Source organism: Bemisia tabaci, chromosome 3 (assembly GCF_918797505.1).
Source record: "Bemisia tabaci chromosome 3, PGI_BMITA_v3".
Classification (NCBI taxonomy): Eukaryota; Metazoa; Arthropoda; class Insecta; order Hemiptera; family Aleyrodidae; genus Bemisia; species Bemisia tabaci.
The window spans coordinates 24,950,375-24,976,475 of NC_092795.1; the positions used below are offsets into that span (position 1 = coordinate 24,950,375).

The 26,101-nt window shown below is 35.5% G+C and overlaps 2 protein-coding genes across 3 annotated transcripts in view; one reads left to right on the plus strand and one right to left on the minus strand.

Annotated features, from left to right (window-relative positions):
- Window positions 1–519: 519 nt before the first annotated feature.
- On the minus strand, window positions 520–18,820 carry Cep97 (centrosomal protein 97kDa). Its single transcript, XM_019042296.2, has 13 exons — window positions 18,671–18,820; window positions 17,485–17,630; window positions 15,748–15,906; window positions 14,869–14,970; window positions 13,726–13,922; window positions 12,732–12,815; window positions 11,508–11,704; window positions 10,921–11,064; window positions 9,202–9,636; window positions 8,350–8,473; window positions 7,170–7,269; window positions 5,812–5,919; window positions 520–5,059 (listed from the first exon to the last, which is right to left on the minus strand). The coding sequence occupies exons 1-13, from the start codon at window positions 18,675–18,677 to the stop codon at window positions 4,736–4,738; spliced, it is 2,127 nt and encodes a 708-aa protein (XP_018897841.2). The 5' UTR covers window positions 18,678–18,820; the 3' UTR covers window positions 520–4,735.
- A 316-nt stretch (window positions 18,821–19,136) lies between these two features.
- The window catches only part of tho2 (THO complex subunit 2-like protein), a 42,129-nt gene continuing 35,164 nt past the window's right edge, over window positions 19,137–26,101 (plus strand). For both annotated transcript variants that reach the window (XM_019042290.2, XM_019042291.2), the window contains exons 1-5: window positions 19,137–19,316; window positions 20,645–20,709; window positions 22,956–23,423; window positions 24,666–24,919; window positions 25,372–25,515. In XM_019042290.2, coding sequence (XP_018897835.2) covers window positions 19,255–19,316; window positions 20,645–20,709; window positions 22,956–23,423; window positions 24,666–24,919; window positions 25,372–25,515 — 993 coding nt within the window. In that variant the 5' untranslated portion in view covers window positions 19,137–19,254. The remainder of the gene's footprint in view (window positions 19,317–20,644; window positions 20,710–22,955; window positions 23,424–24,665; window positions 24,920–25,371; window positions 25,516–26,101) is intronic.

Below are 26,101 nucleotides of genomic sequence, written 5' to 3' on the forward strand. Positions count from 1 at the left end.
TATGCAACTCAGTGAGTCAGTCGATTATCATCAGTTTGTCATCTTCTGAACAAAGGAACGTATCTTATGTGTGCTGTTTCAGTGTTCCTACGAACATTTTATTTTTTCATGGGTGAGCCATCGCACGAATTTCTATGAAAATTTAAAAATATTTTCATACACAAATGAAGGAAAATCACGACAAATGAAGGAAAATTCATGCGGTAGTTCCACTGTAAAAAAACAAAATGTTGGGGATAAATACTGAAACAGTGTAATGGAGATTCGTTCCTTCATCACTCGAGATGAAGAGTTGTGCCATCAATTCTTATTTTCATACAAAAAGTGAACATTCGAGTTAATTGAAGATTGAAGATTCTTTGTTGACGAGAGGTTAATGAAACTTTTGTCGCTTAAAGTGTTTTTTTGTTTAATTTTAAGGAGGAAATTGAATGCAGCTCTTCAGTTCAAATTCTTTTTCTGGCCTGATGAAAAACTTACATCTAATCTTCAAGGGGAGAAGAAAGGAAAACGATGAGATAAGAGTTTAAACATATTTTCTTTTTTTTGTAAAACTGAAACAAAGAACATGAAGGAAATAACATGATGTAGGGAAAAGCAAATGTAAGAGGCTATTGTTTAATTTTTTTCTTTGTGCGTGTATTCGCAAAGTTGAGGGGGAAAAATCAATTACGGCCAAGAAAAGGTAGGGTGCAAAATCCTCCTTGGAATGAAAAAAATAAAAAATTCAAAAAGTGAAAAAAGGAAATGAATAGAGGCTTGACTACCTGCTAAATTGAAAATCAGGTGTATCAACTTTTGTTCATACCAGTAATGAGAGTGTTCTCCATTCTCTATAACAATACATATAAGAAATACGTATTACGTAAGTAATCAACAATTTAAACAAAGCATTATCCTAAAATTTAATGTACATTCTTGCCTCCTATAAGAAGCATTAAAATCACAAGACATTTTTTCCAAAGACTAAAATCTAAAACATTGACTAGAGGAAAAAAGACAATTACTCTGGCGACAAGGAAATGCAACGCAAAGGAAACTGACATCGCAGAAAGACTGAAGACCCAGAGCATCTCTCCAGGTAGTCTGAGCCTAGCTGTCTGCCACATATACCTAAAAAAGCATAGTAAAGTCATGAGGGACAGCAAAACCTGGAAAACCAGTGGAGGTTTCAGGAGTTCCCTCCCAAAACTTTGCTGACGCACTATTGATGAAAGAATTAAGTGACATTTTCAAAAGAAATTCAGATGTTGGTCATTTTTAGTGAAGCTTATCTGAGGGCATACTTGGTGAGGAAACGGAATACCGGAATAGAGAATTTTCAGGTGTCTTAGATTTCGCGAATTTCATCTTTCAAATGATACTGCTAGGGAAACTGAGTAGGAGGATATCCTTGGTTTCTAAATTGGACAATTATTGGAGAAAAAATGACAAAATAACCTGACCTGCTAAAGTACATGGGTTCAAATGGAAAATGCCGCCAGATGACGTCACAAGGCGGAAAATTTTCTCACTTTTAAATCTATTTTTCTCCAATTTCCCATGTCAGAAAAAAATTATGAAAAATACTGCGAACTCAGCTCATTAGGCACTCTCAGATGAAGCAATAAAATTTGTGTGTGCAAATTCCCCATTCACTCATTTAACTTAATATTTGAGTATCCAGTTAATGTACGTTATAATTTTCCGTGTAATTGCTCGACTTTTGACTCACTTTTGAAATCACAAGAATGTCTCTAAACTCCTTGATCCGTAAAATCCGCCATGTGCACTGTGGGCAACCTACAAGATTCATGACACAGATGAACGTTCAAACGTGCACAGACAACACAAATATTGATGAACGAGCTGATCATACGATATGCGATGCACGTTATCATCATAAATTAGTCCACATTTTACCAACCTCAGACCTTCTGACGATGATCAATGACAGTATTACTATTTACTTTCGATTTTTTAGATAATTTGATTCTGATGTCATGATATCTACAGTAGATTTTGTTATTAGAACCAAAACAACACAGATGACATAGTTTAAAATCCTAAGCAATTGACTCTGATGAGATTCTTTGAGGAATACTCTACTTCTTAAAGGTTTGAAAGAGGTAAACAATAACCATCATAAGACATGATTCTCAGAAAATATTCTCCAAATACCACATATTTCTCAGAGACATAAATCAAACACTAAAGCGGCTATTTATAAAAAGTAAAAAAATTGTACTGTAATAAAATTATTGAGCAAGCTGTGAATAAAGTCTCAAAAGCTTAAGAATGTACCGATGAACTTATAAAAAGAGAGGCATGCAAAGAACCAATTCTGATTTTAGACAAATTGAAAGGTTTAGTTTTTCATATATTTTATATTGTGACAACCATAAAAAAGTATTTTGAATTGCTATCGATAAAAGAATGAAGTTGATTTGGCAAACAAATATTTTCTAGTATGAATTACTTGTAGCTAAACACCCCCCCCCCCACAACAGGCCTAAAAATCCTTCAATCTCCTAAAAACTTTAATACATGGAAACACTCATTTTGATCCAAAAATGATTCAACAAAAATCCAAATGGCTCAATTTCACTGTTACAAATGTGATAAGAGGGAAATTTGGAGTTTTTTAACTTGGTCTTTGAAGCGCCTTCACTCTCTACCCTATTTACTTACATGCATGCCCGTCAAAAAAATTATTCCTGGAACTGGTAAGATGGAGAAAGTGTGCAGACTTGAATCTGAACTCTTCCAGGCTCAATTTCAGCCTTTATCACCTTTTTTCTGGAAAAAATCATACTTAATGTGTGACAGAGTAAAAAAAAAATTCAAATAGGAGAGAAACCAGTTATGCTGAAACTCAAAGTTGCGGCAAGGCAAATAAATTCAAATGGATAAAAAATGTGTTTTGATTTTTTTCTGCTGTTTTAAGGCATCAAAATCTTCCTACATATTTTTCAAAAAGTATAAAATCGCTTTTGGAATGTACTTCAAAGTACAAGAGACTCAAAATTGCCTTTGAATCGCAAATGGTGTTGCGCACACTGGTAAAAAATTAAAATTATGGTGAAATCATTATTTTGGACTACTATGATACAAATTAAAAATTGACTCCTTGACGAGTGAATATGTGCCCTTTTTATTATTGAATGTTTGTTTTGTTTTTTTCTTGTTGTTTTTTTTTCTTTGCTACTTTTACGATTTGAGAAGGGGCTCTTATTCATGAAAAGGTACCCATTTTAAAATCAGCCAAACTTTTGCTGGCTTCCATCATCTTTTAAAATTACAATGGAAGACACAAAATTCACAGAATAAATCTCCCTGGTAAAATCCAAAACTAAAAGTAACAGAACCAACGACTCAATTTCACAATGAATGGCATGTGAATGAAGTGCCCTATTCCTGCCCAGGTATTAAGATGAAATGAGGTTTAGAGAGAGAGGCAATCTAGGATAAAAGGATGACTTTCTTGTTGTTGTATCGCCATAAATTTCAAAGTTTAGATGAATATAACAAAATACCAAAGACTAATGAATGGAGGCATTATTTAAGATAATATGGAACATCTGACCTAAAATAGCAAGACTAAATAAGTTCAGCCAAGTTCCCCAAAAAAATAAAAATCTTCAAAATCTACCTTGGTACATTCATGACAAAAGAAATTGAAATAAAAAATTGACAGTTGTTTTTGGATTTGTCGCCAGGAACTTATCATCAAAAATAATCACATGCATCTTGAGAGATCATTCAATATTTTAAACCAATGACAAAATTGACTTCAACCTCACCAGACCAAAATTGAGATTAAACTCAAGTTGCATTACTTTAATTTCATACAGTGGGTCCTTTCCTATCTTTCAGTGTCTTATGCTTGCCCCTCCATAGACGACCACAGTTTTAAACAGTCCTGCGTATCGGTGGCACGTGCGCACTTGCAATCTAGTTTTGACTGCCTTTTCGATCATCCTATCGTTGCCTATACATAGTTGCCTGTGGCTGGCAGGGGCTATGGCTGACCGTTTGTTCCTGGCACATGCAAGCAGTCGTTGCCATAACTAGGTTTTCTGTCGGCTTTCAAAGCAAAATAAAAAGTTTTTACTGCCTCTGTTCAAAACGCATTTTCATTCTAAAAATGTGAGTATTTCAATTTAAGGTTGGTCTTCTTTAGAGACTATTTGTTGGCTCAGCACTGGCTGCAAAGGGTAAGAATACTAATTTCAACATGAAGTTATTTTCAAACTTTCATTCAGTTTTAGAGTTCAATTAGCACCTCAAGAGGCGGGCTATTCGAACAAATCGATTTTTCTTCATTTCTATTTCTTTTCCATCTCTATAGTACAGCACAATTTCAGTGACCGGTAAAATTTACTTCATGGAAAATATCAACATGCTGAGCAGCAGTAAATTATTGATGAGTTTTTATTAGCAGCAAGAATGATAATAGATTGAAAAATTAAGACTGAATTCAAATTAAAACTGGGTTTGACTTCAAACATTACATTATAGTTACATTATAGTTTTGTACCTAACTACCCATCTGCCTTACATCAAAATTTTGTCTGGTGAGGAGAAAGTCGTATTTTTCAGAACTTATTACATACATTAAAAATAAAAATTGCCTGCTTGCAGAGCAAATGCTGAATGACAAATGGCACAAAGATTCATGGCTCAATTGCAAATGCAGTTTTAGCTCACAACTCTAGTGAGAACGGTGAAATTTTTGAGAATATAATAATAAAACTTATCTGTGGACATTTTGGGGATTCCCTATACTTTTGCTCTCCAGAGATGATGATGTGATTTCTTCTCCTGCCTCCGTACCTTGTTCAATAGTCCTTTTCAAAACGTCGCCAACAACACTATTTGCATAGGAGCTAAGTTCCTTGGACAGCAATGGTAGGGTTGAGGGTCGGACGGAAGGTGCTGCTTTTTGGTACGGAAATTTGGCCTCTTCGGCTGGTGTGTGCACAGCCACTATGTCAGTTTGCGTGGATGTTGCATTTGATGATACAGAGGGGCTCACACACCTAAGAACTTCTTGCATTGCCTCCTGAAGCTGCTGCACCTGTAGCACAAAGAACACGATTGTTTTTCCATGAAAGTAAAATATGTTACAAAGTACTACAGGTTCACATTTATTAATGAGCTAAAATTCTTCTAAAAAATCACGCTTTCTCATCTCCTGTTAAATGCCATGCCAGGACACCCAACTAGATCATGAATGGATGGTATTAAAAAAGGTAAAGAGCAAATTTACATAGTGTTATACTTGTATCTTTTGTTTCCGTCTTTCTAAGAAAAAGAAATAGAGCGCCATATTATTTCTCTGACTGAGATCCAGTGAAAAATGCACTTTTCTTCAAAAGTGAAGTAAAAATTGCAATTTTCATTCATTTTTTATCTTAATCTAAAACGTTATAGTCTTAAGAAATATGCAAGTGCAGTCTGAAAACTTGAATTATATAATTTATTCTAAATCGTCATCACACACATCAAAATCTAAGGAAATTAAAAAAGAAAAGCCAGTAGAGTGCCAATGAAGAAAATTTATGATTTTTTTATTTACAGATGCCTTTGTAGAAATTCAACATGAATTCAATAGTTCCACATAAAAACTCTATTCCACTTTTCACTCATTTTATCACTCTCTAAAAGTCCTTAATAACGCTCAGAAATAAGGAAAACCCAGTTCCTTTCACAACAAACTACGTTTAACATAATCCAGAGATGATAATTACACCGCAGGTTGAACCGATATATATAAAAACAAGGCATACTTAGTATAAGGAATTTCAACTACTTGACATAAATACATACTTGCGCATTTAGTTTTGTGCATGTTTCAGCAAGCTCTTCTACATTGCCCTGTTTTGCACTTGTTGGCTCATCAGATTTCAACTGAGTTCCAGGTTCTAAACTTGTTATCTGAACAAATGAAGAGAAAGAATAAGGTTTAAAGTCACCATTTAGCAACATCATATTTCACGAAAGAGATCAAATCTGCACATGCGCCCATAGGCGCATGATACCATATTCACAACTTTTTCACTTGTTTCATACTATTCACAGAAGCTTCTATCAATTGAATCAGTGAGAATAAAAACATAACAACTCGGCATTTTCTCGATTTTTACTTTAATTATTACAGTTAAGTATTGCTAGTGGGTAGACCAATTCATACGTAAAAGGAAATTTCGATCAAAAGTGCTGAAAAGAGGGCAGGAAAAAGACAGTGAGAATGAAATCACACCAACTCGCCGTGCGCTCTCAAGGGGTAGGGATCAGCTAATGAGACATTATAAGTTTTGTCATCTAAGAAGACAATTCTTAGAGGACAAATACCATTAACTAAAATATTAGCCTGAAAATTTTTTTAAAAAGAAAGGGATATTCTATACCTTCATTAAAATATCAATTTTAGGTCATTTTAAAACACGACTCCTCATGCAATTTGAGAATTTCATTTTTCTGTAATATGAACTTCCTACAACCAAATTCTACAAAAAATGTTGACTCGCAAGCCAAGTAGTGTAAATACTTCAAAATAAAACACAAAAAAGAAGTGCCTGAAAGTCAGTGAGAATGAAAGCACATCGATTTGGCAACTTCAAAATGCCCAATTTTCGGCCATTAAATACGGCGTATCTATTTAAACTTGAGCCTTAGAAATGTCATCAAATACTCGTTCTTTGACACCAAAAAGCTTTTTCTCAAGCTAACTCCTTCACCAACTGTACAGTTTTTTGTGCCTCTTGAAAATTTTCATTTTTTGGAGTTGGCATATTTTCGTTCTCACTGGTTTAATTATATACTAAGATGGCATGAAAATTTGAATAAAAAAAATCGCACTCACAATCACACACTCGTAGGGGGTGCACCTCCTTCCCCCCCCCCCTTCGCCCAAAAAAGTGAGATAGAAAAAGCGAACAAAGTCGGAAGGTAGGAGCGAAGAAAAGGAAAAAGAATGCTTAGATTTAGTAATTAATCATGGCCAAATTGACTCAAACTGCATATTAGATGCTTTAAAATTTTGACAATTTTTTGAAGAGAGCCTCCCTTACGCTGTCCCTCCCCCCTCCTGTTCAAAGTGTCTGAATCAGCCTATGGATTTAACGATAACTAGCCAGTGACCTCCAAATAAAAGTTTAATAAAAAAAGCAAGAAAACGTAGATACCTTTTTCCAAAGAGCATTCATTGCCTGCATTTGTAGCACTTGTAAACGATGCTCATTGTTCAAAGCTGCCCTAGTGGCTTCCATATCATCCGACAGTTTTCTGGAATACAGAAAGCAAGCATTACAGTAATTTTTGTTTTTACCTTAGAAGAGCGAGCACTTTCGGTAGGCCGTATCTCTGAGAGGCTATTGGCTAAAGTCAGCAATACACTATTAGATTTTTAAAGAGATTAGTAAAAAAAAAAATATATAGAAAAGTAAACTGAATTGAGACACAATATAGGATTAGGCTTTTGGATCAATACATTATTATTGTTGACATAACATTAACTTGCCTGCTGTAATTGTGTTAATCACATTCAGCACACCAAACATTTTCATTCAATATTTTTTTTGAAGTTCAGCCTTCTCAGGATATCTATGAGTGTAAGGCAAATATCAAGAGTAAATAGTAATAAAACGATGCCTCAATTCTTGTAGTTATGGAGGTTGTAATTACAGAGGATGCACTTGGTGTTCCTTGCAACATCTAATTCTGAAAGCAGCCAAACGAATGGCCCCTCTGTTACGGTAAATGATCTTTATAAAGTGTTATGTACGAGAGGTGTTGATTGCTGGGAGTGATAACAGTATTCAGCTTGCTGATATAAGTGCCAGATACACCTGCAAGCTAGAGCAACTTGAGCATCTTGAGCGGCGAATAGGCCTGTGGCCATGTTTTGCAATCTTCATAGCCGATTAGGTTGCAACTTGCCGCCCGTAACTTGCTCAAAGTAGGATCTGATCCTACTTTCCGCGTCTGGACGCGCATCTAACAAGCAGTGTATGTGGCGCTTCAGTGTTGCCCTCAAAAATCTTCTGATCATTCAAATGGTCTTGAAGACCGATTTTCACTATCATAGAGCATTATGCTTTTCATTATGGCATCATAAAACTTGTTGATGTAGGAAGTCAATCACTCGAAATGATACGCATTCAAGATTTGTCATCACAAAAGGATTAATTAAATAATTCTGTGATAAACTTATTGTTGAGTGATTTGATTCTTATGATAAAAAAAATTTAAAGGTAGAATTTCCTCAAATACAATTCAAAGGTTTCAAAAGAAAAGTGTTTGTGAACAAAAATGTTCTACATAAACACAAAAATCATTTTAACAAAAGTGAATGTTACAACTCACTTGATGTACTGATGCATTCTCATGTTCTGAATCTGCTGATAAACATTTGCCACTCTCTTGTCGAGCATTCTGGTTTGATAACCCCGCCACATTTTCTGAATACATGTAGCAGCAGAATCAGCATCTAATAGCAGACATGAAAATTATTTATGAATTGATGACAGAATGTACCAAGTTCAAAACAATTTTAACCAAAAGCTATTCTACTTGTAAGGGCTGTCAAGAAATAATGGCAGAAATGAATGTTTGACTGACCAGTGAGGAATGATTACTTTTGGTCCGTTATGAAATAAATGAATTTTGCATTAGTTTCTAGAAATATGCAGAAGTTGAAATTCTTTTGTACTATCTATACTCGACACTTTTCAATTCCAGGTTTTGTCAAACTTACCAGCCCACCAGAAATAGGGCATAACTTAATCTCCACCGGGAAAATTATAGGATGTGAAAAAATGGAGTAAAATAGTATGGAATTCCTGTTTGGACAGAGAGCTTTAAAAATCTCCAAGAATCGACTAAGATTTTTACTTTACGTTTTGACCAATAGATGTCTGGGTCACCCTTTACAAAAAGCTGACCTCCCAATTCAAAACTTTCGGTAGATTTGTCTCAAAATTGCGATGCAAGATTCCATCTTGCCTCGGAGACATCGATTCTTTTAATCTGTTAATGCTCTTTGGCTGAAACAATCAGCAGTATCGAATTATTTTCTTTATAAAGTGATGTATTTATTTCAGTTTTAATGTTTTGAAATTTGGGAGTCTTTGATTATAATGAATCACTAATTTTGTTCTATTCTCTATGATGATGATTTCTTCGCGCATTTATATTAATTTAATAACAGTCTGGTACCTTGGTTATGCTTCTTATCCTTCTTTTCCAGCGCCTTACTACGTATCAGCGACAGCTTGTTGTGGTTCATTCCTGAACTTGCCTCTGCTAGAGAGTTGCTTTTACTCCAAGAACTTCTCCTGGATGTGAGCTTCTCAGAGCTTACGTCACTGGTGGTTGAAACATCACACTTTTCAGACGCTTCGTCTGCCACACTCTCTTGCTCAATTTTTGAACCATTAGAGTTGCTATGTTCACTCAATTTTTTTACTCTTAGTAGACTCGGCGGAAGCACTGGAGGCGTTGCAACAAGAGGACTGTTGAGGGACTCTGGAACGGGCAATAATGTTGTTGCAGCTGGTAAGGGTCCTGCTGTTTTTGGTGTAGGTGCACCGGGACACGGCAGCGGACTCATACTTGTATTTGGACAGTTGATGCTTCTGGACAGATTGTTCTCTGCATGAATAAAAACAAATAAAAAAGCAGTTCTGAAAACATGAAGGGCATATAAAGCAGGAAGAAGACTTCTTTAGAAGTCATATTTCACCAATGAGTAAATCACTCCTCTGAAGAAAATAACGACTATGTCAACATGAGTACCCAAGACTTAAATGCTAAGACTAACTCAGCAATGGAACTGTAGAAATATGCATCTCGGTGGCAATTTTTAAAAAACTCCGCTCCAATTTTATATTATCCAAGAAAAACACAGTGACATAATTACTTGAAATTTCGTTGAATTTCATTGAATATTCGTTACACCGAGAATAAAATTAGGGACGTTTTCAAGAGATGAAATTGTTTGTTTCTTCATTCAAAAAGTAAAGTATGAAACGAATTTTTCAACATCGCAAATCGAGATCCGCATTCCTGCAAATGCACTGTTGAAATGCTCACTAGCTCTTGTGATAGAAATTGCATCCAAAATGTGAAATACAAAATCTTAGATAAAGCTCTTGATTTCTTGAGGCAGACAACGGAATACATGGGATCGCTCACAAGAAAAAGCCCTTTGTCCTTAAAGGCAAATTTTTTTAACGGCGGGATCCTTAGAAAATTGGATTGAGAAACTGCCTTTGGAATTTTCATTTTCCTACAAAAAATGCTCTCTAGGATTCTAAATAGTAAATCGAGATGGATATATTTATTTTAATGCCAATAGAGGGCACAAAGTTATAATTCAATTTGATACTTCTGAACTCCAAATATTAAAGATAAAAGCTGAATGTTGACTACATTCAGAACTACAATTTTTGGACCGCTAACTTCAAACTGTTATAATAACAGACTGGTATGCATTCTTTAGCATAGTTTGAGACGAAAAGTTCCTATGTCATTCATTTTACACAATAGTAATGATTATTAGCATTAGGATTCCTTCTCTTGTTTGAGTTCCTTGGTTTCCTTCTCTTGTTGTTGAAAGTTCCTTGGTTTCCTTCTCTTATTGTTGAAAGTTTTCTTGTATGTGACTCTGTAGTCACATACAAGAAAACTTTCAACAGAACAAGATGTAAGTGGCTCTGCGGCTTTACATTTTCTATACTTTAAATGGTTGCAAAAATTCTGATTTCATTATTATAATAGTTTTGTTCGAAAATCCTTGCAAGAGTAACAAAATAGATTAACATGTGCATGGTCTCTTTCAGGTAGCAAAATTTTTCCGAAATAATGATCCCAAATAATAGTTTATGAGAGGTCTTGGAGGGAAACAGTAAGATCTCAGTTTCTGACAAAACACACCTGCCTCCTTAAAACACGCTAGTATATCCTCAGATCCAGAGACTTGCATTGTCGAGCTAGTTAACAACGAGGGATCCAAACTCCTTGTCATTAGAAAATCAGTTGAGGGGGGCCGACTTTTGTTCACCTTCTTGTTGCGAGGGGCTGAAAAAAATAAAACAAAAGAGCAATAAAGATTTTGCAGGACTACTGTGATTTATTTTTCTAGGTACCTGAGGCTTAGTTGACTGGCACATAAATGCGTCTACTTTAACATACTTGGATACTAATTAACTTTCTCCGTTTACGACATTACAGACTCCCCGCCATACTTCATTTTTCTTTTGAAAAGCTAGTCAACATACTTTCTTGTAAACTCCCTTGCTTTTTCTGCTCTATAAGCAGAATATTCTGCATAACTTTCAAGGTGGGAAGTTGGCATGTTTTTCTTCGAACAAATAAAATAGGAGCGGAAATTTTGAGATACAGCAATGGAGATACATCATTTCGCACTTTAGCCATCAATATAATGACTGTATCACCAATGAAGGTTTTTTTTTACACTAGATTGCTTTTACATTTTCGGTTAGCCTACGGTTAAAACTCACCAGGTTGTTCTTGCTTTAGCTGCTGCTGATGTTGTTGAGCTTTGAGTAAGATTAAGCGAAGTTTGCGATCCTGCTCCGTGACAAGCTTCTGACTTGCTGATGGACACGTTTCACAAAGGTATTGAACAAGTGCTGTATGCTCGCCAATGTGATACTGGCGGCCTCGACCTTGCGAATAAAGCCACTCTGCTTTGAGCCTGATAAAATAAGTTAATATTCAAAAACTAAATGAAATAGAAAGATACGATTCAATCACTGTGGAATATATTAGTATACACAGAATACATCTAAGATCTTTTATTATATACCTGTGGAGTACGTCAACTGGGGAAAAGGGGTGCAAAAAATTTATAATCTCAGGATCCGAGGATTGTGGCATATAAGAGACAAATCGTAGACATGAGGAAATTTTTACAAGTAATATTCTTTTTTCTCTCTTTCAATAAACTGGAAAATTGGGAAGATTCAACATTATTCTTGAGAGGAAAAAACATTTTGAGCTTTTGGCACCCCAGCTGAACTGTTGCTGATGTTACTAATTATTGCTTTAAACAGACCTCTTTATCCTAGACATGGCGTCATTTCACCAAAACCTTGAAAGAGGGGGGAAGGACAGCGGCGGCAAATGACTTTATTTTTCTTCTTTTTTTTGCTCGTCAAAATAACATGATACTAAATTTAACCTCTAATACTTCAAAAAAATTTAGCTTCTCTTACACTATGATTTAAAACCTACGAATGAAAGTTTTAAAAAAATCTAGTTTCCAGCAAATTTGATAAATTTTGCTTGTTTTTTGATATAGGCCTTCTGAAACACAAGAAGCAGGGGCAGTTCCCCTCTCCCCCTCCCAAATGATGCCACTGATCCTAGAATTATGTTTCAATCTCAAAGTTACTTTTCCTGTGCACACATTTTAACACTCGAGTGGAACCAGCAAAACAGATCTGTCAACTGGCAGTCGATACCCGAGCACAAAATGAGTCACCAACAACCTGTGGCAGAAAAAAATGAGCTAAGGATTTGAGAATGTTTGGAATGTCCCAAAAGAGTTAAATGCATGTAATATTTAACCACTAAACTTCTTGTCTTCCACAGGTCGATACTCAAGCATAATTTGTAAAGCATCTTTGTTGAATGAGAACCCCCAGGCAAAAAGAGTTATGAAAACTATGAAAATGAAGAGGAAAAACTTTGAAATGAAAAAAGAAAAACAGATGGATTACCTTTCAAGATCATTCACAGGTGTTCCATCAATCCCTGTGAGAGAAAGGCACCAATTAATGACAAATGAACGGTAATCAAAATCACTGAAAAGTTTTAGTTAAGGAAAAAATATTAAGTTTTCTTCACTTATCAGAAGAAATTACTTAAACCTCTTAAAACCTTGAGGCCTTGTCCACACGAAGGCGGTTCGCGGAACTTATTTCGAGGAACTTGTTCCTGGAACAATAGTTTTTAGCTCAGCTAAAAACTTATTCCTCCAAAACCAGGAACTTCCCCCGTACTCCGAGCTTCTACATATGTTTCTTTTGATGTGAATTTGTTTGTTTTTGTTTTTTACGTCCTTTATATGCGTCTTGACATTTATTTTTGTTACTTTGGCGGCCGTATTATAATCTGTTATTTTGCAATAATTGTATAGTTTTATTGAAGTTCCGGTTCCAGTTCGAACGAACCCATGTGGACAGCATGCCTCGTTTCAAGGAATAAGTTCCGGGAACTGAGCAAGTTCGAGGAATAAGTTCCGCGAACTGCGCTCGTGTGGACAAGGCCTCACACTTAAAACCTCCAAACCTTTTACCTTACCTTCCTAACCTTACAAATTAACTAAATCCAATTAATGGCTGCATGTAAGAAGCGGTGGAAACAGGTGGTTGCAACGAACAAAGGTGGTAAGTACTAGACTAACTAACGGCAACGGAGGAGAGACTTTTAGTCAGTCTATCATTTCCCCCTTCAGTCTATAGCAAGCACTCACTTCAACCAGTAGGATTGCTCCAAACTCCCTATGTCATTGCCTATTGCTATGTCTATCAATTTCAATAATCAGCCCACAGATTTTTTGTTTTAGTCAAGTTTTTTCATGGTTTAATTTTAGTCAAACTTCATCTTCAGGTGCTTAGGTTGCAATGAGAAAAAGAAGAATTGTTGTAATTAGCAAAGAAAATTCTTTATCTGAAGGTAGAAAACGTTCTTTGATAAGTGATTAAAGGATACACTTGGTTGTGTGACTTCATGACACAAGGGTTTTCTGCTATAGAGAATGCAGAGAGATGGTCTAACTGTGCTAAATGAGAGACTTCATTCAAGTCTAGAATATCGTTGTGTGCAAGGGTGAGAGCTGTAATGCTGGACGGCAAGTAGAGTTCACAATGGCGGAGATTCGTAATACGATTCTTTTCTAAATGCAGCTCCTGAAATTCAATGATGAATATGATTATGATTGATAAGATAATGAAAATATGATTGATAAACAAGGTGAAAGACGAGGAAAGTACCCAATTAATTAAAATGGTAATTGCTCAACTTAAAAAAAACCCTCAATCTTCCCTTATTTATTTATTCATCCATGCATCATTTTGGGAGGTCTACCACTCTCCCATCTTTACAGGTGACAAATAATATACTGGTAGCTGTGCGACTAAAACACTATCACCACTAAAGAGGGAGGGTAGCGGACTCTCCGAGATGACACACTGATAAAGAAATAGGTGAGGAGAGTTTAAATTTTTTACATTTAGCAAATCCCATTTTAGGTAAAATATCCTTAAAAAGTGAGGTTTGTTCGCTTAAATTACAACAGATGTAGGTTAAGAGTTTTTTTAACTCAGCCAACTTTGATTTCTCTCCTCCTACAGGGTAAAAATACATTACAGGGTAACAGACTTTGTCATAAAATTTCTGTTACCCTTGAGCTGTAGCTCTGATGCCCGTGAAATAAAAACTAGAAGATTATCAATTTTCTTATTAGAAAACTGAAATAAAATTTCAGAAGAGATTTTGAAATATAAAATAAAATTTTAGAGGAGATTTTGAAATATAAAATAAACTTCCACGTCTAATTTATATCATATAACAGCTTCAATTTGAAGTTAAACAAAGATATTGAGACACATCATGATTTTTTTAAAAATTAAAGAATCCAAAATATGAATTTGGTACATTCATGAAAAATGAGGAGTAAATCAATGTTCAGCAATTTTCAATTCCAATGCAACTTTTCCACTTACAAAAAAAAAAAGATGACAGAATAAAGCCTTATGTAATCCAACAGTAATGTGCCCTCTCACACTGAAGTCTACTTTATCATACTTTAAGAATTATCTACAGCGTAAACAGGAACAAAAGGAACGGACATACCTTCAGTTTTGTCAGATGAGAAATATTTGAAATATGAGCTATATTATTTTCAGACAGGTTCAAGTATTCTAGCTGGCGATTATTGTGCAAGTGTTCTATAGCCTGAGAATTAGAAAACCACAAGAGAAAAATTGTTATTAACTTCATTAAATTAATTTCACCCGTAGGCAATAACAGTCATTCACATATCACGCAACATGTATTTGATGCAGTCTACAAACCTTCGGCTATTATGGAAACCAAATAAATTACTGGGTAAAACAACAAGGAAAATTATTTGGGTAGACTAAGGACTCAGATCAAATCCCTGAAAGCTAGATGCTGATACTAAAACAACTCTCCTAAAAAAAAACTGAGAGTTGCCTATTTTGACGATACTGTTACAGATATTGAAACCTGATTTGTGAGGAATTGCATTATACTTCTTTAGCTTTCGAACGTACTCTTAATGGGAATTTGGGAAAAAATTATTTTTCTGAGGAGCTTATGGCAACAAGAGGCAAAAACTCCAGAATTTTCCATCCGATTTTCACTGTCCAGCTCCACTCAGTGAAGACACAGCAAAACTTACTAAATGCAGGATACAAATTGTTCAGCTATCAAGAAAATTATATTATTAATGATAGTATTGATGATAATTATTTATGATGATTAATTCATGATGTACCTAGAGTTATACAACATTAAGTAGTGAGCATATTTACGAACACCTATCCACCTGAACAAAAAAAGCATCGAATATAATCATACTTGTATTTTGAAACAATTTGCTCAATTTGGATGGCTTATAATGGCTATATAATATTACAAAATAGTCTGTTGTAAATGCTCGGCTTTCTGGTAAGTAGTTCATGAGTTAAATTATGAAGAAAAACTTACCTTTATATGGTTGGAAGATAAGTTGAGATACTGCAACCTGATAAGATCTTTTAAGCCCTCAATGTTTAAAATATTGTTATGGGACAGATCTAATTTCACTAAATTCTTGAGTTTCAGTACAGGTGACATTCTTAAAACCTCATTGTGAGATGCATTTAGCTGGAATGAAATAAAAACAAAGGTATGTAATAACAGTGTAAATTGAATGCGAGGAGTTAAATGCGGAGTACCTATAGGGAAAATCAAAAGATTGGAGAAATACATTTTTCTCTATTGCATCTATCTCTTTTATAGCAAGTATGCTGAGCTACAAAACTTCTCTTGCTCGACACTGATCAAGTATACAAGTGAGTAATGTATTCCACTAAGTACTGTTTCAAGGTTCTTTATGTTTACAATATATCAAGTTACTGTAAAAATAATGACTAAGTAGATGGGGCAGAGCTGTAAACTCATGTATTGTATTTAAATGAAGTGATCAGAATTTTTTTTTTTTTTACATTTGATAAAAGAATGTCTCTTATAAGTTTTTCAATAGAGAAAATATTAATAATTTTTACAAAATCATAGCGAATGGAAATATGCAGCCTTTTGCTCTAACGACCATACACACATATCAGATTCAGATTCATTTTATTAATACAAGAAAAAACATAATACAAATTAAATAACGGCCACTACAAAATAAAAAATGCCAAGAGGTCTAGCCTCGTGTGGCAAAAGTAGTAAAACATAAACTAATTGAAAAAGAAATAAAAGAAATCATAGTTGATTGGCACCACTGCCTACTCAGCTCAGTCTCCTTAGAACTTAGATTAACATAGTGACAATATAACAAAGTAAAAAACAAAAGAGAAGAAAAAGAAAGAACAATTTAAAATTTAAGACCCTAATGAATGATTTAACAAGAAGGCATAGCGAGACTTTGGATTGCTGTTTTAGGACACGTTACTAAGCCACTCTCTGAGAAGACTGGGTGCACTCAACTGGCCCTCGGTGATCAACCTACGCCTGAAGGCTTCAGGCAGTAGGTTGAACACCAAAGGCAAATTGTAGGCAATATTTTTCTCAGAGAGTGCTAGTCGTATGGGCGGTAAAATTGCTCGCCAATCCCCTGCTCTACTGACCCCAGCTCTTGCGCATGCTAGTTGGAAGTTGGGCATCTCTGATGGGAGCATATTTAGGAGTCCCTTATAGTACAACTGTTTGAATGTTGGGACATTTAAGAGGGATATGTTTAGGTATCATTTGCAGCATTTTGCCCTATTCATTAGGAAAAAACCGTACTTCCAAAATTAGGAGAAGAAAATTCATAAAGATTTTGCAAATAATTCTAAAATTCTGGAAAGTAAGCCACCCTGTAGGTGAGGTCTCCAGTTAATATTTTACCACGTTGCTAAAATTTGAATGTGATACGGCAGCCAAGGAATAATGGAAATGGAGAAGTGTGGTCTTATACTCCAATCTAACCTACCCTTGCTTATAATATGTCTAATCTTTCATTTAACTTCAGATTCGTTGTTGCGATCCCTTCACACAGAAGGGAAAAAATTTAACCTCGGTACCTTTTGACAGAATTAGAACCGAGGAATGCCAAAATGACCGATAGAGAATTCTGAATAAGAGAGAATGGAAATTGAACTTCTGAGGGAATTTTTGTATTTTTTTCCAAACAGACCGTCGGGCTCACTATTCTAATATGTCCGGAAATTAATTCACGAGATAATTGAAACTTACCTCTCTTACGTCAACATAATACTCCAGGTTGTCTAATCTGGGCAACTCATTTTTGTGGAGGTCTAAAACAAAGACTTGGGCTTTTCTTGACTCGGGTGGTGGAATTTTTTTCAGACTTTTGCAAGACAGATTCAATACGGATGGATCTGAAAAGAAAATATATTCATGTGTTGCTTAATTGAATAATATAGAAAAGTGTTCTATTCCCTGTAACTACCTACATTGATTCATTTCTTGAAGAATTGAGAGCACAATAGCAGGCTGAACATCGATGGTCAATGGTTTCCTTTGATTTAGTTGAGGTTTTTTTCCAATTTCTCAGGCATGATTCTATAATTCCATTCTGCCATTATTTAATTATAACTTTAAACCCCTCGATATTGCCTGGATATGCTTTGTCTAGTGGAGTGGTATTGTAGTAAGTGGCTATTCTGATGAATGACATATTTATTTTGACTGAGTATTAAGAGAATAAGGGAACATTCTGCATGTTGAGGAAAGCTTTTACCAGATCCTGCGTTTGTCTCATCATACTTCACTCCTTCGTGTTCTGATGAAGACATGATATCGTTTTCCACAAATTAGTGTTGCATGATAGGATCATATTATCATCCTCCATAGCTACTCTTTGCTATTCTCTTGCTTTAAAAATAGTTTCTGACATTTGGGAATAGGGAATTACAATTAAAAAATCCCTTTGCGTTCTAGTGAGTCCTCGGTTCAAGAGAAATATCATCTGGAAGGATCAGTCCCTGGATAGTATCTCATAATTGACTTCTTGTTAACCATTTTACGTCAGCTCATGCTGAGCAATTTTCAGGCACAATTATCAGCTTTGTATACAAAAATGTATTATTTAATAGGAGGGTGTAATGAGTTTCCAACAATTTGATAGCATCACTATCATCGTTCAGCATCTTTCAGAGCACATCATGTCATAAATTAAAACAAAATTAACCTCTGAAACCGTGGATCTTTAATTGCAATGCCAAAGTTAACACGGGTACAAGGCTGTGTTGATGATTTAATGATAAAGCAAATAACATATCCCAGATACATATACTCGTAAGGCGAGAGGATAAGTAATTCAACCCTAAGTTACGAGCATCTACCTAGATACTGTAATGTTTAAAAAGATAAATCAGAAGGCACAAACTAATGGTGAAAAGAAAGAGCAATGACTCACCACTCATTGTATTGAATACAGAAAACTGTTGAGGGAAATAAAGATAATAAGTACTATATTATTCAAAAATTACTAGGGAAATGGATGCTTATCACTCAGTTCACTCACGCATGTCAAGAGCGTAAACAATCTTTTGCCGCTGTGGTGTTCACCATTCATCGATGATCAGCCAGCAATCATCCACGACAAACGACAATGTGACCCAGCTGGGATCTAACTGGGATTTATTAATCAGTGAGAACAATTTCAAAATTATCGCAAATTTTAAGAACTTTTCTATCCACTTTTCCTCAAAGAATAAGATGGATAATTTTACAAGTATAAAATGTTATCTCAAGTGGCCAATTTTTGCTTCCTTCCACTTAGGAAAACAACAATTTCAAAAGTCGCGGTAACAATTTCGCTGTTGATGACGCTTTTGATGGCAGACAAAAATGGCGGCTTTCTTTTCTGCATCAAACATGCTTTATGTCATATTTTGACCAATTTTAAGCCAATTTTCCGACAGACGCGCCGTGAGATAACGAAAATAGTGGGAAATTCAAAGAATTTTCAATGTTTTAATTTTGTTTGTGAATTTTAAAATGTCAAGTTTAGTTTCTGCTCAGCTGTTAAAAACATGGGAGAAACAAGGCAAAGCAGAATTGTAAGTAAACTCATCGCATATTCGAATGTTTTGCTCAAGCTGTGCAACAACAGCTCTCACCTCTGTAGCCTATTTTTCACTCTGTTCCTGAAATTCTGTCTGCGTTGTTTATTTTACCACCCACATTCATTTTTATAAACTCAATTGGAACATCTGCAAGCATGACATTAATGTAACTCTTGACTACCACTCAAACCACGTCTCTTGAGCAGCCAGTTCCAGCCGCTGAGATCCTCTCGGCAGGGGACTAACCTACTGAATTTGTTCTACAGTACGGACACTTGGAATACTCTCTCTGTTATTTACTGAAAAAATTAGCATTTCGCAAGAAATTTTTGTATTTACGTATATAATCCAGCCATTTAAAAATTTCACGTGATACTTATTTTGGCACCGAGGTCTATACGTAACCAGGCAACAACTTTTTTGTTTGAAAACAATTCCCTTCATAGAGCTTTTTTATTCAAACCGCAGAGGTCTCGATAAGCCGAGTCACTTTTTCTTCCAGTCCACTGCTGCGCACCTCAGGAACATTTGGCATTGCACTATCGAGATGGCTGTCTAGCGGTCATGTGAGATCCTAACCTTAAAGCGAACTACCACTTAAGGGCTTTTTTTTTATCCAAACCACAGCGGACCACAACAGAATGCATCACTCTTTTATCCCATTCCAGTGGCGCGTTCCATGTGTTCCAGTGGAACGCTTGGACCACTCTTCCGAGGTAGTTTAAGGTTGGTTCAGGCTGGTTGAACCAGCCCGATCCGCTACTATCGCGTTCCACGGGGAAAAAAAAGCCCTTCAATAACCTATGGTGTTGCATTTCACGGACAAAAAAGAACCTGTAGCAAACAGGCACCTAAACTTAAATGTTTCAAATTTCTTTGGTTGCCTTTTAAGTCAGAATTGTAGGAAATCGTAGGTTTTGCCTTCTTTTTTGATAGTTGACGATGACCAGCGAATTGTATCTACCTTTTTATACCAATACTAGAGTTCGTGCCAACCAAGTTAATATACTTTGAGACTACAATCAAAGATCATTCATCATGCTTCTTGTAGTTTCTTTCCATGGGAAAATTACATCAGGCGCTCTTCTGTGCAGGGGTGCAGAAACTCCCAAGGGTTCCCCCAGAATAAATTTAGGTTCCCCCCTTTTTAAGTTTTTTGCAGAAATTTGCCCGACATACAAAGTAACAGGGTCGACAGTTTGGTTCCCCCTAAGTAGCGCACTCAACAGTCAAGTTCCCCCTAAACCCTTGAAAAAAAAAAGTTCAAGTTCCCATGAATTGCTTCGATAAGTCGTTCTCATTACATTTTCTTTTTTTTGCAGTCTCAAAGAGTTCAAACATTTGGTGAAATCTGTAAATGACACTAGTCCTACTTTCTCAGAAAATGGTAAGTATACTTTTCTTTTCTGAAATACCTATGGCCAATGAGCACCATAAAAGAGGCAAAAAAGTACATAAAGTTAAATCCAAATGGCACCGATAATTTTAGGATCTTTTAAATAAGAGAATGGGAAGATTAGTCATGTTTTCAAGTTTTTCCTGGGATCAAAAACAATTACTAATTTCTAAAAGGTTTTTTTGTATTGATCATGGAATCCACTAGTGGTACTCCATTTGTTGTCGTTTAAGGTGATTCGACGGTTGCCATTTTTTGTGTCAGAGCGACGTGCGATATATTGCATCAATTCATTCCATAATTTTGGCAACTTGTCATTTTTTTCGAATTTTGAGATCGCACTTCTGTTGTCATGAGACTAAAGAATTCATTTTCCAAATTTGACAAAGAATTTCAATGTATTTAAAGCAGGGCTTTTTCAGAGGAAAAATATTGCATTCGATACTGATATCGAAACTGCACTCGAATGCGATATTTTTCCTCTGAAAAAACACAGTCTTTAATACGTTAAATTTCTTTGTCAAATTTGGTACATGAGTTCTTTAGTCTCATGATAATAAAAGTGCGATCTCAAAATTTAAAAAAAAAGTAGTCAAAATTATGGAATGAATTTATGTGATATATCGCCTGTCGCTCTGACACAAAAAATGGCAACCGTCGAATCACTTTAAGAATATAGTATCCTTAGATCAGCATTTTGTTGTCATTATTTTTTATTTGAAGGCTAGCTTTCACCACTGGTGAAATGTATCAAAGAATCTTATGGTCAGCTCCGAGTGCTATTCAGAGTGATCTATCAGCGGTGGGTTTGACAGTCATAAAGTTATCACCGAGAATGCTGTTTGGTTTTTGGTATCTATTCATTCTGATTTATTGATTGTCACTCGAAAAAATCATTAAGTCCTGGACTGTGGTTGGCTGACCAATTTTATGGCTGCATAGCCTTGTGACATAGCTAAAAACAAACCAGAAGACTCAGGGATTTTTTTTTCCATGCACAAGGGTGGATTTATAAGTTTACCCATTTAATATCTCCAAAACTATTTATGTTGGAAAAAAAAACCAGACTAATTTTAGAACGACCATATTATCAGCTTTTTAACAAGCTATAGGTTTTAAAATTTGGTGCATGTAGTACGAAATAAAGACAGATTTTCCTCACCTACCTTATGTCCAAACAAGCCCACTTTTTTTACGTTAACTTTTTTTCCGTGTTGGTTCAATGGCTTTAATTCCTGTGGGGTCTACAGCAAACTTTCGATGAATTGAAATGAAAGGGTTGTTTTGGAGATGAGCATGGTATGATTTAGATAGAAGGGGGAGTTGAAGAGTAAAAAAGAATTCGCAGAATTGTTAGAAGAATTAAGCTTTCACCATTTTGACACCTTAAAGCCTATTAAGGTGACTTCCTAACCCAAGAGACTGAGTCATGGAAAGCAGATACAGGGATTATAAGGGAAGAGAAATCTGGACTTCTTACTTCTTCACAGGCGTACACTTATGCTTTCTCTTAAACCCAACAGCATGGCAAAAGTGGGCTCATTTGGACATGAGTTGGGTGTTAAAAATCTGTCATTACTTTGCACAAAGTGTACCAAATTTTGAAACTAATATCTTGTTAGAAAGCTGAAGATATGGTCGTTCTAAAACGGGTCTGGTTCTTTTTCTAATATCTCTAATTATAGAAATATTAAAAGGGTAAACTTACTTAAAATCCACCCCTATATGTTTTTAACAGGGAATTTTTGAGAGAGAGAGCTGCCACTTTGTCAAGGTGCCTGATTTGGTCTAAATATCTTTTAAAAGCATTTCATCAAGATTTGAGATGGTAAGCCACATGGTTGGTAGAATTGGCAAGCAATGACCCGTTTGTGATCAAGAAAAAAGTAAATCAGTATTTGCATTTTTGTAAATTGACCGTAGCTTTCTTAGTGGATTTCTTATGGAAAATATTTACAGATTTGGCAACAGCCAATTATAAAATGTTGGTTTCTACCAGAGAATCTACCAAAGCCAAGTACAAAAAAGCCAGGTTCTCAAATAGATATTGCATTTCCCTTTTTCTTTGATTGGCTGTTACTAGCAATCTGTAATGTTTGCAAGAAATTAATTAACCTCTGGTCTCACAGCAACTATGTACTATGAAACGTAATCCTGCCATTCTAGAATAATTCGTGTAAATTTTCAGAAAGTATTCCGTATCTAGAGCAGCTAAAGTCCCTGTGCCCTTTTTTCAGGTGTTGTCAGGAGCATCTATGATGTCATCGCAAGTGGTGCGAAGGGTCTCCTTAAGAAAGAATGGATTGTCGCAACATTGGCTGAAATTCACACATACCACCCTGATATGCCCAACACAATTTTGGATGTTATCAACTTACTTGACTCACAGACAACCAGTGGAGAGAATGCGACTGAAGAGCGTAACAACCTTGCCTACATTGTTAAAGAGTGCGAGAAACTATTCTCCGACAAGTTGCTCAAAGAGCGGCTTGAGATCGATTCGCTCCAGGAGATGAAAGTGCTAAACAATCGTAACTTTTACACAAAATTCATCAAAGTCAAAACCAAGCTTTATTACAAGCAGCGGAAATTCAACCTCTTCCGCGAAGAAAGTGAAGGCTACGCTAAATTAATAACAGAGCTCAATCAGGAGGATTCCAGCGTCAACGCAATGTATAGTTTAGAGACAATCAAGTCATTAATAGGTTTGTAAATTAGTTTCCAAGTTTGTTTGTCTGGTCGTAAAGTTGATGTCATGAATTGAAGTGGATCCAAGTGGACTGACAGAGTAAAACCTTAAGGAATCGACCTTCCATTTAATGACTTTTTGATAAAACGACAAATTTTGCTTCTCCTGTCGGAATCCTCATGCTATTGATTTTTTCTAAGTAAGATTGTCACAGTAAGATTGGATTAGATTTAACAAGGATTTTGTTAGCTGGTGACTGATGAAAAGGCTGTATATTACAGAAAACTTAAAATATCCCAGATCTAACCTTGTCTCAATAATGGTAGGAATTTAATATTCCTAACATCATTCCTTGGAAAATTCAGGAACAGACTAATCACTATGTTTCCATTAATAGCCACATCAAATTATGCAACAGCATGCTACAAAATAGCGACATGTATACTCGGCATTGCATACCCCCTTGAAAACTGCAGGAGTTGACTCTAAATGACAGTGGCCATGAATTCAAACATGTTTCAGTATAAAGGTGACCTCATATTTGCAAAAGAATTCTGTAAAAACGTCCCAAGGTACATAAGTTTTTCTGCTACAATGCATTGTTTCCAAAAAATGTAAAATGGCGTTTACGGCGTTTTTGCATTGCATGGCAGAACACAACAGTGAATAAGTTAAGGCATTGAATCTACCTAAATCAGCATATCGACGGTGAAACTACCAAACCACGTATCTCGGTTTGGGACGTCGCAGACTTCCTGTCATACTTTATTTTTTAAATGAAAAACTACTTAACGTCCAGTCTAGAAAACTTCTGTGATTTTTTCTCTTCGTGCGAAGAAAATTCTGTGAAAATTTCGAGGAATGATATTGATTTGGTCTACTTCAAAAAAAATGAAATGTGAGCGTAGATTTTTAAACACCGCAAACGAGATACGTGTTTTGGTAGTTTCACCGTCGATATGTGGCCATATTCACAGAGAAACTAAAAGAAGAGGTTATTGGTTTGAGATTCATTTCAAGTGACGTAACGACAGACTCAAGTTTGCCAAGGAATTTATCAAAACTTGATTAAGGTCTAAAGACCAACAAAAATCGATGTTTGGCAAAAGTAATCCTCTTTTGACCCCATGAGTTGTATCCTACGCCAGTATGATTGATTTCATCAGTTCGAAAATGTGCTTGTTTAAGGATGTTCTTTGTTTTATGAGTAGGCTTCCTTGTAAGTAATTTTTTCACAAAATCTTATCTCTGTTCACAGGTTGTTTTAATTTAGATCCAAACAGAGTCCTGGACGTAATTTTGGACTCATTCGAGTGCCATCCTCATAAAACAAGCTTCTTTGTCCCACTACTCAAAGCCTACATGCCCGATAAGAAAATACTAAGTGAAGTTCTAGGTTTTAAGTTCAATTTTTTTCAAAGCGGCTCTGAAGTAACTCCAAAGTCTTTGTACACCCTAACTGCTGTTATGCTTCAACATGATATCATTGGAGTCGATGATATTTATCCTTGGGTAAGTTAGTTCTTCCAACTTTGTCAAATTCTTCTTATAAAACCGATTAAAATTGAGCACCTCACATTAGTAAATCCAAAATACTTGATTTTTGTATGCAACAAAACTTTTTTTTAGAGATGGATTTGGATGGACTAGCAGAAAATAATACCATTGTCCAATTGCAAATTTTAATGTTCCATCACTGCCCGTCATAATAAAACTTTACTAATGTTATCCATCTTGTCAATGCTTTCCATAGTTCACTTTATCTTAGTCTGAAGAATGCTACTCAAAATTTGGCTAAAAAATTCTTATTTAATCTCGCGCTCTGAAAAAATCTGCAATGCAGCGAATCTAGGTAAAAATGTCACTACTTTCACCAGCAATACACACAAATTCTTTCCTTTGATTTTGTCTGTTAACTTTTTTTATCATATATTAAATTTTTCTTTTCTTTTTCAAAATTATAGCTTGTGCCTGATGATGTCTCAATCAAAAAAGATTGGGAGAAAAAAATAAAAGACGCAAAAGAATATGTCCGCAGACTGAATGTCGTGTCTTTGCAAGAAGCTGGCAAAGAAATAATTGAAGAAAAAGAAGATGAACAAGCAAAGGTAATTATCATTGTGACTAAGTGGTTTTCTGAGAACTGCAGAGTATTTACTTTGTTCTTAAAGTTAGTTCAAAGGCTTGCGAGCAGAGTTGAAACTGAATACCAGTGATAGTGCTTCAACTAGTGATATTGTTTAACGTTAAAATTTTTCCATGATGCAGTTTTGTCCCAACTTGCTAAATCTTATTTTTCTTTTACCTCAGAAAACTAAAGCATCAGCTCATCTGCACAGAGCCATAAAAAGGGTATCTTTTTAAATTCCTCAGGGAAAAATGGTTTTTAAAATGGAATTATCAATTAAAAAATTGGAAAGCCTAGAACTGTTTGCATCCCTGCCAGTAGCTCTTCAAAGTATGAGTGATTTTTTATGCATGTGTGTGTCTGTCCCAAAGTTTCCTGGGAAAATAGATTGTAAATGGGAATTCCTGGGAATCAGAAAAGTCCTTTTCATATGCTTACCTTTGGGATACCTTGTGGAAATAATGATCAAAATATCTTTCTAATTTATCCTGAAAAATTCTGAGAACAGACCAGTGGGCTGATGGATTTTTATCTTGTTTGAAATATGTCTGTGCAGGCCGTTCACA

Bases quoted from the DNA above. Each gene is read 5' to 3' on its own strand.
- Cep97 (XM_019042296.2), bottom strand. The intron at 11,065-11,507 runs GTGAGTTTTAAC...TATTTTTTTCAG, and splicing joins GCTAAAGCAAGAACAACCTG to CCCCTCGCAACAAGAAGGTG. The intron at 8,474-9,201 runs GTACCAGACTGT...GTCTGCTATTAG, and splicing joins GGATAAGAAGCATAACCAAG to ATGCTGATTCTGCTGCTACA.